Below are 15630 nucleotides of genomic sequence, written 5' to 3'. Positions count from 1 at the left end.
TAAAAAAATAGATAAAACAGACAATAAGTAAATCTGATGGAGGTGGAAGGTTGGTTGATTGTACACTAATCTAGCCGCGCAGCATTCTATGGATAGGTGTGTGGGTCACGTGGCCTCATATAGGGCATCCGGCCAACAAAATCCATGTAGAAAATAATATATAAACATACATACAAACATACAAACGTATAACTAAAATTGAATCGGGAACAAAATGAAGTTAGAAACTGCTAAAACATCGAATTTCTCATATTTATTACAAGCAGAACTTAGGCCCCATTTCCCACCAACACCAATATGAGGGTTCACCAACCGGCCAACACTGGAACGGCGGACACCTCGGACTCTATCTGCGCTTGGAATTCAGTTACAGATTACAATGCGTTCATCTATCTATTATTCTTCTAGTTCTACAAAATAAAATCCAGGAAAATGATATAAACGCAATATCTATCCGTCGAACCATTTCATGTAAACCGAGCTCCCCTGGGCTTGAAAACGCACACCACCTCTTTAACGGAGGAAAGGTCCTTTTCGATAGGGCCAAGACTGCTCTCATCTCTCTTTTTGACCACCCGTTGCACAGCTCCCATTAGCCAATAGCCAACTCATTCCACTAAACATCACATCCCACAAACTATCCCCTGTACCTCCTCTTCATAGTTTCTCAGGCCTGAACACCGCCTTATCATGTACACAACTAGCACAAACCTTCCCATCCAGCGTCAACAGATTCCCCGTGAAATTAACAAATTTCTTCCCCGCCGCCACCAAGTGAACCACAACCCTCACCGTCGTACCCACAGGCACAGGCCTCAGGAACGTCATTGTCAACGTCCGACTGAGCGTCCCTAGCGCCAGGTCATTGTCCGGTAGGGAAAACGCCGCTGTCGACGTTAGAACGTCTAGGATCGTCGTTGTGCAGCCGCCATGCAATATCCCCAGCGGATTGCACATATTTTCTGTTACTGTGAATTCGAATTCGACGGTACCCGGTTCGACTTTCACAAGTTTGATGGCCTTCATGCATGACACATCCCAACTGGAGTTTTCGGGGTAGGCGGAGGCGATGTTGAGGAAGGACTGGACCCTTTCCCAGGGGGTGTCTTCGTTGCTGCTGACCATCTTTTGGAGGTTCGAAACGAACGAACGTGCGTGTGAGGGCTTATGTACAGGGTCGTATGAGAGGTACGGGGAAACGAGTGTGGATGTGATTAAATGTAGAATTCAGAGCTCTTCGCTTGTATAATACATCGCTTGCTTCCCTTGTGATATAACGGTAAGCGCGGCAGCCGACTTGGCGGGAGTTAAGGCGGGATACGACGTATCTAGTCGCAGGATAGAGGTTGAGTAAAGGGCCAAGTTTCTATTATTTGTTCAGCATATAGAGATTCTTTATAAATGTCCCAAGGTCTAAGAAATCAAGTCAGTGTCAGTGGGTGAACGGGTCTGTCAGTTTATGTGGGTATTCGTTTGAGCCCATTTTGATTCAACCGAGGTAGTTTTGCTCTCTGGATAAATATCCTCCAGCAAGGATAACGTTATAAGCATGGCCGAAGCGTCCTGAAAAAAAGAAAAGTGGATTCAGGTCCGCATATATCAACGCTGCTGGGCTGTGGAGCGATATATTCCACGCTCCAATAAAAGAGAACATCAGATGTGCGGGGAGATTCAGCTGAGTAAGCGCCACAGAGTTGTTTAACTTTAGCCGACTGCCGCGTGGGATTGTCAACGACAATGTTGATGGTGATGGTGATATCAAAGAAAAAGAGGGGATAACTAGATTAATTCGAGGAATTATATTCATATGTCCTGCTCACCTACAAACCCTGTTCGGTGGTTGCTCCATCAATAAAGCAATCCAACATAAATTACCAGTTCACCATGAATAACCATTTGTAACGGTGTTCTTAAAGGAGGCGAAGGATATCAAATATGCTATACTTTATCTAAATTGCACTTTAACATTTTGCCAATAGCAAGAGAATTCATGAACCATTGGAGAAAGGGTCCTTAAGTGCCTCTTCTGAACATTTGAATAGCCACAGCAATAATCTGATAAAGCTGATGCATCGTCTTAGCTGTGTGGGACTTAGCTGCGCGGGCGAACTGGGAGAAATCGACCCACAAAGAAAGAGCAGATCCAGCCATAATAAACTTCCTGTCAGTTGGCGGAGACCTTCAGGACCATGACTGTGGAAGTACATAGTGTAGAACACCTGGATGATATGGTTCGAGTGAGAGTACTCCGTAGTTTCCAGAGAGGCGTTCACACTTACACCGTCAACCACGTCCCCTTCCCGTCATTAGGAGCCTTTATTTATTTACAATAAGGCTCCTTGGTTTTGGAGTGTTATGTTAAACCCTCAAGAGCAGCCTTTTTTCCGCGTTCGACCTGGAAAGCAACCTTAGCACTACAGACGATGCAGGAGCCTTGTTAGCAAGGTATACCGAGCGTACTTGGTATTCGTTTTATCAGTCTCAGCCTAGTATAGAGACAGCATTGGTCCCGTTTTGAACTGTAGTTTGAGGCGTTTTTTATGTCTGGTTTGTGGGCTGAACAATGATAGATAGGTGACAACAACAGAGGGGTCACACAGGCTTATTTAGTTAAATAACTAAATCCCCGGCCATAGTATAGAAGCCCTTTTCAATAACTGCATCCATCCATTCAATACGACAGCCTGTCTGATAATTTTGCTGCATTTTTAATTTTATTCTCATTGTTACCTGGTTTTCTTGTAGCTATTTAACGAAATGAGACAAAAGCTAGGTTTAAATACTGCCGCCAAGATGAATCGCTCTGTGGACATTCCTCAACCAACCTCCAACCACACAGTTGTACCGAAGGCAGGCTGGCTTTTGGGACTGGGCTATATCAACAGGCCAACTGCAATCGAAGGACGTGAGGATTAGCAGTCGCCTCTCTCCGTCGAAACGGCTCCAAAAGTCAAAACGTGAAAATGAGTTCGCCCGGCAAGGAACCACATACCAGGACAAGGGGATCTTATACGCGCTCTCAAAACGCGCAGACTTCGACATGGACATTGCGGGCCATCCTGAAACTTACGACGTTCTTGGCTGCCTGTGTTGCTTTTGCATTGGGTGTGATTTTGCGTGTTCAAGATTCTCCGAATGGGTTGCGCCTCTACAGGTGGAGGGCAAGCAATTGGGAACATCGCCGGGGAAAGGTTAAGGAAGCATTTGTGAGTAGCTGGGATGCTTACACAAAATATGCCTGGGGTTCGTTATATCATGTTATTCTTTGTCAATGAGTGTAAACTTCTAAGCAAAAATGCATGGGCTAACTAGCAATTACGCATTCCTCATCCTCGCGCTCCATCAGGCCAAGACCAGTTTCACCCAATCTCCCAAAAAGGCTCGCAGATGAGCCCAAAGGGCCTGGGATGGATTATCGTTGATAGCCTGGACACTATGATGATTATGAACCTAACCTCTCAGCTGGGAGAAGCTCGTAAATGGATCCAGCGTGAACTTACATATGATCAAGATCAAGACGTCAACACGTTCGAAACGACAATTCGCATGCTAGGTGGCCTTCTCTCTGCACACTATCTTGCAGGCCAACTCCCAGACGTCGCCTCTCAACGAGACTTCATCTACTTGTCAAAGGCGATTGACCTTGCAGATCGACTACTCGGTGCATACGAATCCCCATCCGGGATCCCATATGCAAGTATCCACCTGGAGACCAAAAAGGGAATTGTATCGCATACTGATGGCGGATCTTCCTCGATGGCAGAAGCTGCGACTCTCCAGCTAGAAATGAAATATCTCGCCAACCTAACTGGGAATGAAGTCTACTGGCGCAAGGCGGAGAAAATCATGCAAGTGCTTGATGACAACGGCATGCAAGATGGCCTTCTCCCCATTTTTGTAGACCCGCAAAGCGGCCACTTTACAACTCAAGAAATCCGACTCGGGAGTCGTGGCGATTCATACTACGGTATTTCAGACAGTTATCCAAGCACACTCTAGAAGAACCCCAGGCACTAACCACACATCGACCTATTGACAGAATATCTCCTAAAGCAGTATCTGCAGACATCCGAACCCATTTATCTCGAGATGTGGTCTGAAGCTCTAGCCGGAATCCGAAAGCACATGGTCACCAAGACAAAATTCTCAAACCTGCATTTCGTCGCTGAGTTACCCTCCGGAATTGGAGGCAAATTATCCCCAAAGATGGACCATCTCGTCTGCTTCTTGCCAGGCACGATTGCACTAGGCGTAACCGGCGGACTCACGGTATCTGAAGCGAAAGAGATCCATGGCTGGAGCGACAAGAAGGAGAAGCAGATGAACCTTGCCAAAGAACTCATGAAAACATGCTGGGGCATGTACAAAGTCACGAGTACAGGGCTGGCTCCCGAGATCGCCTGGTTCAATGCGCACGATGCGGACCTGCAACCTGTTCCCGGGGAAAAGAAATCTCCTCTACCTCCGAGCAGAGACTCCATCTCCGCCTGGAAACAAGATTACATTGTCAATCCACTTGATGCGCACAATCTACAGCGCCCGGAGACGATAGAGAGTCTCTTTATGATGTGGCGCATAACTGAGGACCCCATCTACCGGCAATGGGGATGGGAGATATTCGAGGCGTTTGAGAAATATACCATCCCGCCGCATGGAGAAGGGTATGTGTCTTTGGACAATGTAAATAGTATCCCGCCTAAGGTTAGAGATAACATGGAGAGTTTTTGGCTGGTAAGTTGAACAGTTATTTATTCCTTCAAACAACAGACGCACCCACCCCCTGGGGAGAACTTAAAGCAAAAACGTAGCTGGATTACTAACGTCTGTCTAGGCCGAGACTCTAAAATATCTCTACCTCCTATTTTCGCCAACCGACCTCCTCCCACTCACAGATGTAGTATTCAACACAGAAGCCCATGTTTTCCCTCGGATTAACGCCACAAAGTTTCAAACAGGTTGGACAAGGAAGCCGAGATAGCCTTGAATTGGGTGGACTATTTGGTTACGCCTCATCCTATTATTATACTTCGCATATCACTATTAAGTTTATGGGGATATAAAGGAATCTACAGCCTGGCTATGCATGAGCAACGGTTACGTTTTTTCTTCTGGGAGGACTGGGTTGAATATAATTGTATATAACTTTCCGCTAGCTTCCGATTTGGTCTATTTCATATATCGTTTCTCTGATTCAGAAAGCTGAATGGCCAGGAATTGTATGTGACTTGGCGACCTAATGAATATGGATCAAAGGATCATAGGAAATCAAAGGCAGGTTGGTGATAGTAATGGCGATGAAGGAGATAAGGGTAAGAAAAACCAACCAAGCATGGTATAATGTAAGAGAGAAAAGGGAGAGAGAAGAGGTTTTAACCACATCAACAAAGAAGGTTCATCCCGCATGTCAATTTGTAGATGGCAGCTACCAAAACAGGTATCCTGAAAACAAAAATGTAGCATAGATATATATACCTATATAGATAAGACACATTATCCCGGACCTAAACATAAGCATCAACATAATAAAAAATAAAAAAGCACCCGATAATTCTCTGCAAAATTAGGAGGGAAAAGGAAACGAATAGTAACGAACCACACCCCATGGAAATTTTTGCCACTGTAAAAAGAGCAAACGGACGATATCATCAAAGGTTCACACAAAAAGACCAAAAAACAGTGATGAAAGAGCAAATGAATTCTACTTGAAGCCCTACAAACAGAAGGGACGTGAGGAAAAAGGGTATTATTTCTTGGGCCACCATCCCTAAATTCTTTGGTCGGCTCCCAAAAAAAAAAAAAAAAAAAAAAAGAGAGAGAGAGAGAGAGAGAGAGAGATAGGAAGAAAAGATAACGCCGAGATGGGCTGACAGGAAGAACAGTATGGTAATTTCAGGAACGGAAAATGAAGAGGGAGATGTTGCTGCATCATCTCCCTCCATCTTGAAGCTAGAAACCAGGGGTAACCAATAAAAGGTAGATGAACAAGGGAGAGGGGGAAACAAAGAAAAGTAGGAAGCAAGGCCTTCTAGCCAGCTGCTACCCACCCATCTCCCTTTTGCCCACAACCACGAAATTATTTCTACTCTGCCTTCGTGGTAGCCTCACTAGTCGACGACTTCTGCGTAGGGCCCGACAGATCCACGACCGTAAAAGGGTCGCAATGAGCCGACTCATCAAGATTGAGCGGGGAAATTGCTGGCTCGTGGGTGTGGTAGTTTACCTTCAGTTTGTCGGCGGCGGTGAGGGTTGGTGAGGATATGGGCTGGCTTGTTGTCTGTGCATCCATTGCAGACATGGATATGGCTGTTGATGGTGCGAAGGAGTCCTTGTTTTGCGACGGTAATGTTGGTAGTGGCTCGGATGGGGGAGGGCTGTTTTTCGCTGTAGTAGCAACGGCATCGATATTGGTATTAGAATTATTGTTATCGTTATCGTTCACGTCATTAGTAGTATCGCGTTCCTTGATCTTCAAATCTCGGCTTGTTCGCTGGCTCCGCGCTGTATTATTATGATTAACATTATTTTGAATATCCGGGTCAAAGGTGTGATTGCCGCTACTCCTCCATAACAAGTTGCTCCATGCCTTCTTGTGGCTAAGGTTCGTGCTCGCGCTGGACACGGAGCCACTAGGGTGATGCGTGCGGCCTTGAATCTCCTCTGAGCCCCTTCCAGGCAAGTGACTCGGATCGTCTGAGTTCGTTTTAGGAGTGATGGTCAAGCTCTGGGGCGAAACCACTGCAGTAGGCGATGACACCGGGCTGTTGCTCCCGCTGGCTTTCTTCTCCTGCCATTCCTTTCGTCGATCGTTTGCCCAGGCGCCCCAGGAACTAAAATAGGAAGATGCACGTTGTCCCGCGGCAGCGACAGTTGCCTGCGCCTGGGAAATGTCAACTACCGGCGCTTTTCGGGGGCCAAATGTCCATGATCCTGCACCGGGAGAGTTTGCAATCGTTGAAGTCGACGTCCGGGGAGATGCTACTGAGTTAGTGTCCGCTGACGCAGAAACTTCTTCGGAGTATCTCCGCTGTTGTTCGTTCTTCTTACGCTGGTTTATGTCAGCCCAGAAACTGTTGAACGCGAAGTTAACTCTCTTTTGGCCAGTGGCTAAGTGTTTGTTAAGAGCTTCGCGGCCCTCGCGAACTCGCTCATCCAAGTGTAATTCGGATATCTGTTGGGCCAGTCGTCTTTGGATATCTTGGATACCCAAGCCGCCAGCACAGGGATGGCGCGGTTCCACGATTGAGAACAAATGAGAGTCAGATGTGAGCTTGTGAAACAGAGCGTAGTTGGACGTTGTCCTCCAACGCTCGAGGAAATGTGTGCCAAATTCAGATGCCGGGTCACTTTCAACATCCAAACCTGGTGATAAAGTTCCCGAACCGCGACGCATTTCATCGTGGAGCTTTTCACAAGAGAGAAGCGCCAATAGATACTCTTCAAATTGCAGGCGAATGAACTCTTCGGAGCCCAAGTATCCATGAGTGTTAGGCCGCTCTGGCTGGTTATCATCCCAGGTTTCATAGATTGTTTGCGTCAGAAAATCAATCCATCGCCTGTCAGCTGCGGAAAGCGAAAGAGCAGATCTCAAGGACGGCGAGGTAATGTTGATTGTATCTTCGTCAAGCTACGATGCAGGTACCCATGTTAGTACAAAACAAATATTTCCATGCCAAAGACCTGCAACCCTTACATTAATAAGAATATCGCTGTACCGGTCTTTCTGCTGCAACAGCAGGGAGTTTGTGGATCCAACCACGTAAGATTTCGTGCCGTAATCCGCGAGGAGATCCAGGCGCTGGAGGGGCGTGTAGGGACCAAATATACTTCCCTTATCAAAAACTTAGTACGGAGATTCAATCTGCTGGGACGAATAAAAAAAATGGAGTGGGAAGCAAACCTTGCCGAAGATCTGAAGAGGTAAACCCATATATGCGAGTACTAAAAATCCGTCAATGAGAGGATATACAGATTACCAGTCGCTGAATTTGCTTACATGAGCTCCTCTCACTCGTTTTGAGAGACGTAGGTTTAACAACAGACTCTGCGTAGCTATCAAAGGACGGGTCTGCGCAATCTTCAAGATGGTGAATAAGGCCGGGTATTAAGGATATAAGTGAGAATTGGATCATGCAGAGTCGTTCGCAGCGGGTACCAAAGAATAGCATCTAGTGGACTGTAAGCTATATGTTCAGTCTCCTGGGGCGAAGCCAATGTCCATGAAGTACTTTTGGTTGCAGTAAAAGACATTTAAACAAGACCAGAGTCTGGTGCTTGAATTCATGGATCATCTCTCGTAATGAAAGGCCTTCCCGTAGAAAATTAGCAAGGTTGAACGAAAAAAGGAGCATTACGGAGCCACTCACCCAAGTTCTCATCTTTCTGGCCTTCATCATTATCTAAACTTTCCGCCAAGTTTTCCTGGAATATCTGCACCACGAAAGACTTAAGTGAGCTGCACATCCTAACCAGCAATCGACGCAATGGCAAAACCCATACCTTTAAAATATCCGTATCCGAGAAATCTCTAACAATTCCCAAACAGAGTCAGCAAACCAAAAAGAAAAGAAAAACAATTCCCGACCCTTAATCCCCATCTCCAACTAGTTCTGATTTCCCCAGCATCAATCCCCCCACCTTTGTGCCTTCTTGAGATCCAACTCCATCCACTAACCACTCCAAAACACATACCTCTGCGCAAACCACGCGGACGTAACAATAGACAACTTCTGCCTCAACTGCCCGAAATGCCTTGGCTCATCAATCACAGCCACCACCGCTTTCTGAACCGTCGACCTCGTCACGTCAGGGGGTCGATTGATCAGCGATGCCGAATCCATCTGGCGTGTGCATGATATTCCGAAGAGGGAAGTGGCGGGCTCCGACTCTGTTGCGCTTTGCTTGAGTGTAAAGTAGGAGAAATCTTCGGTGGAGCTGAAAAATAAATAAATAAATGAAGATTAGGGGGAGCTCGGGTTTCGGCTAGGCAACGGGATGAGTATTTTGGAAGACGTACGCATGCGCTCCATCGGACAGTGCCATGAATGGTAATAGAGACCAATCATTCTTCACAAGGACATCAGCTCCTTGCTTGCAAAAGCAATGCTCGACCTCGGGACCTCTGCGATATTTTTTATTTCCGTCAGGTTAGTAACTAACCAAAAAGAACATGCCATGAACAGAGCAGGCGCTTTTTTCGACTTCAATGCACATGCTTAACAAGAATATACAGCTATAAATATGATTTCTCCCGGATAAAGCTCGCCGCATAGCGGCATATTAAATTGAAACAATCGAGAGAAACGTCATAGAAAAGGGAAGCTCACTAACCTTGCATGATGAAAATCTATAACCAGAATAATAGGTTCGCGATCTTTTCTACGGCGCATTTTATATCCTTTTTCAAATCTCTTCTTATTTTCCGAGCAGGTTCCCCTCCGATCTTCTTTCCCTTGTTCTCTCCTTTGTTATCCTGTTGTATCGAACGACCGGGGGGGGGGGCGAGGGAGCTTGGGTAAGGAAGGAATTTTTGGGATATGAACAAACCAAAAAAGACAATCAATAAAGATGTGAGGAAGCTAGATTTTCTATCTCACTGGGGGATTTACCCTCAAATGGCAAGCTGATGATGGTGATAGATACATATTCAGCTCCAACAAACCCGGGGAAAAAGGCTGAGGATGGCCCGTTTGATGCTGTCATCCGAATCTTGGCTGGGGAGCTAGTAGAGTCACGTGGTGTGACTTAACTGCGAGATCATGAGCCGAGGATACAAAAAGCCGGACGAATATTCATCAAAGCATTTTTAAGAAACTGTTTTTTGAACTTGAGCTTGCCATTAGTAGTTCCTTTCTCCGATACGCAAAATAAGTCCCGCCTTATCTATATAACAGCAAACTAAAGCCTATGTACAGACTACAATACATACAAATAATAAATATCCTCCGTAAATCAATCCGTCCGCTTCGGTAGAGGAGAACTTGAACTAGCCGGTTGCTTGTTGATCAAAGGGAATGAAAACATGAGTAGAATACTTAAAACAACAAAACAACAGATCAAGGAAATAATCGTAGGAGGAAAAAAAATGGGGGAATTTGCCATACACTTTTTGCGGTGTGCGTGTAGGAACCGTATCATTCGGCAAGCGAGGCAGGTTTAGTGCCTAGGCTTTTATGGCTAAGGGTAGGAGATAAGAAGGCACGGCAAGCTGAGTAAGGGGTCGAGAGGATAGAGGAATAATACAAGAAAGACGATAGACGAGCATTGTAATGAGACAATCCCTTTCGCCCCGAAGTACTATCCCTCGCAAGCTCTTTAGCAAGAGAAGGTCTCAACCAACCCTATCATTCCCCAAGTAGAACATTTCAAGTTGAATAGAAGCAAAGCAGGAGGCAACCCCAACGCTTCCCAAACCACCCAGAATCAAGTGAACACCGAAAATGAGAGCTTAAGAACCGGACATGTTAATGGAGAAAATAAAGCATAGGGATAAGACTTAGATTGGAAAGGATGTGCGCAGCAGGGAATCCATCCACAAAGGATATAAAAATGCAAAATATGACAGCCAAAGTATTCAGAGGAATAGCACCATCAAATAGAGAGTTCTGTTATAAGATGTGGCAGCAAAAATAGAATTCTTAAGGCCTGCTCGCTCGCCCCAATGAAGTATATATAACGAGGCTAGAGTGTAGTGGTATATGAGCTTGTTTTTCGTTTTTGAATATATCAGGATGTATTATATAGCAATAAGACATGTCGAGAGAACAAGGGTACTTTCCGAATCTCCCAACTTTGGTGTATCTAATTTGTTTATCCTTAACCCGGTTTTCGGATTTTATTTCTCTCTCGTTTCAAAGCCCCTCTTGGAAGTTAGGACATGACCTGTTGGGCGGTCCCTTCTACGGGGTCGAGTGGCACTTGATTGTTCGGATCTTGTACGAGCTGATCAACATTGTGGTAATCGAGAATTTCAGAGTACCTAAATATCACGGATGGTTAGTTAGGTTCGTCGACAGCATTCGCTTGCTGCAGGAAATCATGGCTTTCGGATGTAGGTTATTCGTCAGAGTAATTTAGATGATGGACTGGCGGATCAATTAAATAAAAGGACGTACATCATAATCTTCCATGTGTCGACAGGGAGATCGGCGTCATTAAATGACCAATCGAATTTCTCATCTGCTACAGGCTCGTCGGTTGGGTCGTGGTATGGTGAGAGGTAGTCGTGCGCAAGAGACTCGCCAGCTGTGATACGCTTCTTTGGGTCAAAAACTAACATTCGCTCGAGGAGATCGATGGCTATTGTTGTGGTTGTCAATCAGTATCCCGTACTTCCAATATCTAAATGTGGCATCTGGTGTTTGGAAAGATAGTCTGCGTTCGTACCAAGGGGGTCTGCGTTCTGGAACTTGTTGCTTAGCGGCTGTCGCTCGCGCTTCGGCAGGGATTGGACGAATTGCAATGTCTACAATGCAGTTAGATACTTTGAAGCAGACACAAAGATAGTGGGGTCGGTAGTTCTCTGCGTACATTGACACTGCAGATGGTTTCGATCACATCATCTGGGGGGGTGCCTAGCAGCTCTGTGATAATAGAGAACTGGTTCACGTGGTCCTTGCCGGGAAATAGAGGCTTGCCTTCCAACATTTCTGCAAAGATGCATCCTGCGCTCCATACATCTACCTCAACATCATACTTTTGCCATGTGAGCATAATTTCAGGAGCACGGTAATATCGTGTCGACACGTAACCGGTCATCTGTGGGTCTTGGATACGCGCAAGACCAAAGTCGCAAATCTTGAGGTCGCAATTCTCGTTGATAAGGATGTTACTTGGCTTGAGATCTCGATGGACGACTCCTGCGGAGTGAACGTATTTCAATCCTCGCTGTATGAACGTCAGTGGGATGATATCCAACAGGCGTCTACCTCACAGGCGGCGGTGGCCATGCATAGTGAGGGCGGTGAGAGAACTTACAAGGATTTGATACAGAAAGTATTGAATGAACTGCTTTTCAAGTGGTCTTGACGTGAGTAATCTATGTAAATCTGTTCCAAGCAGCTCCGTGACGAAATATCTGTTATGTTCAAGTTTGCTCATCAGCAATTGTCCAATATGGAATTCCGACAGAGGAGTAATCTTCCGTACATATCCTCCAGCGGCGAGATGAAAATATCGCTTAAACTGATAATCTTCAAAGCAGTTAGCGTCGAAACACTTTAAATCATAGACCGTAGTAGCACCAACGTTCTCATGCCTCAAATGCTTGAGCAGCTTCAGTTCCCTATACGTTCGTTTCGCAAGCACGGGGGTACTGAAAGGTTTCATGATCTTCTTCACGGCAACAGCCTGTCCCGTCAATTGATCCTTTGCAGAGCTATACGGCGAATATCAGCGGATGTCCTATATTATTTCTATTCTTATGCCGGAAGGGCTTCCGTAGAGCGTGATATCTTTCCCGTATTCAACTCTCACTAAACGATGCGGGGGGTCAGGGGTTCAGCGTACCAGACAAGTCCAAAGGCGCCCATTCCCACAGGTTGGAGATCAGTGTATCTATCAATCATCGCTGTTAGCATTTTTTATCCCCCCCCCCCCAATCAGACCAACATAACTGATAATGACAACCAGGCGAGCAACATGGTCAGTTCCCTGCGTACCTGTTTGTGATCTCGAATGTGGTGCCAAAGATCTGAGCACGAACAAACTGCGCCATTTTAAACTGGTCCATCACTACGCCCAACTCGAAAAAAATTCAACCGGATTAAGAGGGGAAGAAAAAATGGACGTAAAGAAGAGATAATCAAGATTTGGAAGTCGATATCGTTTTCGTCGTAATCGTTAGGAGGGGGAAAATCGAGCAGACTGGGTATTTATCGGATTTCGCGTGTGAACCGGAGAGATGGGCTCAGAGATTAAGGGCGATGAACTCAGCGGGCATCAAATTTCGTTGACTGATGTCAGAAGACTGGACTCGTCGAATTCAAGCCGTTTAATTTCTCGTAGGAAAGGAAGTGTTGTGTGCCGGGAAGAAAGCGATAGAGGAGGGAGGGAGGGAGGGGTTTGCGGCAAGATAAGAGAGAGATGCGCAGAATTAGAAGCGAAAATGCGAAAACGTGTTTGGCGACGGCAGAAAAACGAGGGGCAAGATCAACCTCAGGCTCCAGACAGACACCGAAATAAAGAGCAGCCGCACCGGAGGAATGGACGGGATAAAATTACTCCTCTAACAGAGCGGGAAAAATAATACTACTAATAATAATATAAATGAAGAGTCAGGATCAGTCCTAGCAGTTAATGCGTGCAGAAAAAGAAAAGGGCAGAACTAATAGCTCCGCTTCCTTCTTCTAATATAATATGGAATGTTCTTCGAAGGCGGGACGAGGCCAAAAAAAAGAAAAAAAAAAAACTTGTTTGTCCATGCAAAATTACTATGGCTGGGCGTATTAAGGGAGGACTTCTTATAATTTACCACCGAACAACAAACCTAGACACAATTCGCCCGCTCCCCCCTAAGAGATCGGTTCCTTCTAGGATTTTCCAGGACAGAAGAATTGCGCTCGAAAGTCATCCCATGCAATGGCTGTAACTACGTCTTCTGGTCAAGGTGCCCAAATCGGCTAACGCCTCACTTGCGCAAGGATAACGGCCAAAAATACCAACGGGCTGCTCGCTATCTACCAGCGTTACGCAGTCGTCATGGCTTCTACCGCTCACGATTCAATAAATAATAAATCAAAGCAGCAATTTCCCGCCGCTGAGTCAGAATTAGCATGAATTGTCATTCGTCTCTGGCTTGGCCCTGCAATTTGTATACCTCTAGGTCGTTTATCCAGGCGGGAAAAGGGCCATTCATTCCCTGCCCCATATCTTGCTGAGAAACATGTACAGGACAAGGGCTCCGAGATAGCGGCAAGTTGGAGCTTGTACCTTGGGAGAAACAGTCCATAGCGGGGCTCAGTTGGAAAACCTGGTTTTTGCTACATAGCAAGGATGATGATGCCTTTTGCTATCTGGTGCTTCAGCTCACAGTTTGGTGTTTGCCGAGACACATTAGGATCCCATTCTCATGGGTTTTGAATGATTCTTCCTGCAGTGTGGTTCCTTGAGGTCCCTAAGTTTTCAAGAAAACCCAGCTTCAAGCCGAAGTTTCTCTTTTTTGTCGGCCTTTGAAACGCGCCAATGTCCGCAGTAAACAGACAGAACCAGCAACATCGCGTAAACAACCTGGAAGAATGAGATGATGACCTCACTGTGGAGACTGGCAGGGGAAAGGGCATGATCAGACAAGGAAACTTTCGATTCGATGATTCCTCTGTCAGACGAGACGGACTGCCTTATATTATAATAAGGCGAATTGAGTTTTACCTTAATTTTGACTCCCTTACCGTCCGTCCGCATGCCACTTATTAAACACTTGACTGGCAGCGATTTCTCCCCGCCTCGCAGCCCAGGCCATGGTCCAGAGTACTTAGGATATCAACCTTCTATCCCAATAATGGCTGACATCCGCACACTGAGAATATCCCAGGCGTGATGGGAAGAGGACCACCTTCCCGTATTATTTAAGACTGATCTCCTATATTGGTTATTATCATTATCAACTGCTTTCCGCCGCGGTACTAGCAACATGATCATGGAGAGTGATTCCGAAAAATGATCACCAGAAATCTTCTTCTTTTCATCGGATTTCATTCTGGTGTTCTACATCCAGACCTAAATGATGGAGTTCCGGTCTTCTCTTTGCTACCCAGCCCATCCCATTCCATTCCATCATGGCCATTACATCCCCGGATGTACACGTCGTATATTAGCAGGATTTACCTCATTTCTGTGCTCTTGCCTCTTGAAATCTAGGTGGTGACGGCCCCTTCAAATGACCCCTGTCTGATTCTTCCTCCTCTTCTCCTTCTTACATACATACCTTTTGATCCGAGATATGAAACTGCCCTGTTTGGGGGCGTGCGCGGTATTGCTGAGAACGAAACTTGAAGTTGACGGATCAAATGTGAGTCAAATGTATGAGGTGAGTGAAACAGTATTCCCGAGGTCATTCCCTTCCATCCATATCAGGGCATGCAAATAAATGCCGGACCATTCTCACAGGAGAGAAAGAAAGGCTTATTTATTATGAGTCGTATTCACCCTTGCTGTTCATTAATATCATGTGTTGACCCAGTAGAAAGTTTTGAAATTGCCAGGTTGCCAGCAAACAGATATCGATACCAATAGCCCCTGAGCTCAGATCATATGCGGTACATAGTAGTTCAGTCAAGAGAATCTTTTTTTTTTTCCCCTTTTCTGCCAGTTGACCTGTGTATAGAAAAGGTCATCACTGTATCCATTATCACTATCAGGAAGTGGTGGAAATAAAATCTTAAGAAGATGCTCACATTGGAACAAGAAGCAACTCATTCTATACATGCACCGATGAATTGTAGAAATAAGCAACAAATTTTTATGAAACAGCAATAAAATGTTATTTACAATTTGTAGTTAGTCACCCTTACACTTCTGATGAAATAATCTATATTACTTCATTCTATGTATGAAGTTCAGACTTCACTGAATAACATTGATACTAGAAGATTGAAGATAAAAGTGCTTTATCAGTACTTCTCACTGACATTGATA

At 45.5% G+C, this 15630-nt stretch overlaps 4 protein-coding genes across 4 annotated transcripts; 1 reads left to right on the top strand and 3 right to left on the bottom strand.

The window, feature by feature from the left end:
• Window positions 1–26: 26 nt before the first annotated feature.
• BDBG_03797 (uncharacterized protein) lies at window positions 27–2097 on the bottom strand. Its single transcript, XM_031721401.1, has one exon. It carries the CDS (start codon window positions 1123–1125, stop codon window positions 658–660), a length of 468 nt encoding a protein of 155 aa, XP_031577941.1. The 5' UTR covers window positions 1126–2097; the 3' UTR covers window positions 27–657.
• On the top strand, window positions 1624–5593 carry BDBG_03796 (mannosyl-oligosaccharide alpha-1,2-mannosidase). Its single transcript, XM_002625691.2, has 4 exons — window positions 1624–3243; window positions 3347–3967; window positions 4040–4731; window positions 4832–5593. Exons 1-4 carry the CDS (start codon window positions 2964–2966, stop codon window positions 4976–4978), a joined length of 1740 nt encoding a protein of 579 aa, XP_002625737.1. The 5' UTR covers window positions 1624–2963; the 3' UTR covers window positions 4979–5593.
• Window positions 5594–5813: 220 nt separating this feature from the next.
• Window positions 5814–9714, bottom strand: BDBG_03795 (Avl9 protein). The gene is made up of 10 exons (XM_031721400.1): window positions 9328–9714; window positions 9014–9118; window positions 8689–8931; window positions 8497–8524; window positions 8364–8427; window positions 8226–8305; window positions 7994–8165; window positions 7898–7938; window positions 7691–7828; window positions 5814–7624 (listed from the first exon to the last, which is right to left on the bottom strand). Exons 1-10 carry the CDS (start codon window positions 9384–9386, stop codon window positions 6080–6082), a joined length of 2475 nt encoding a protein of 824 aa, XP_031577940.1. The 5' UTR covers window positions 9387–9714; the 3' UTR covers window positions 5814–6079.
• A 52-nt stretch (window positions 9715–9766) lies between these two features.
• BDBG_03794 (CMGC/MAPK/P38 protein kinase) lies at window positions 9767–14254 on the bottom strand. Its single transcript, XM_031721399.1, has 9 exons — window positions 12657–14254; window positions 12505–12552; window positions 12244–12373; window positions 12145–12188; window positions 11974–12073; window positions 11527–11883; window positions 11383–11461; window positions 11112–11295; window positions 9767–10975 (listed from the first exon to the last, which is right to left on the bottom strand). The coding sequence occupies exons 1-9, from the start codon at window positions 12725–12727 to the stop codon at window positions 10867–10869; spliced, it is 1122 nt and encodes a 373-aa protein (XP_031577939.1). The 5' UTR covers window positions 12728–14254; the 3' UTR covers window positions 9767–10866.
• Window positions 14255–15630: the final 1376 nt, after the last annotated feature.

This window comes from Blastomyces gilchristii (assembly GCF_000003855.2).
Source record: "Blastomyces gilchristii SLH14081 genomic scaffold supercont1.6, whole genome shotgun sequence".
NCBI lineage: Eukaryota > Fungi > Ascomycota > Eurotiomycetes > Onygenales > Ajellomycetaceae > Blastomyces > Blastomyces gilchristii.
The sequence above is the reverse complement of the archived record's forward strand: the minus strand, read 5'-3'. Positions and strand labels throughout refer to the sequence as shown.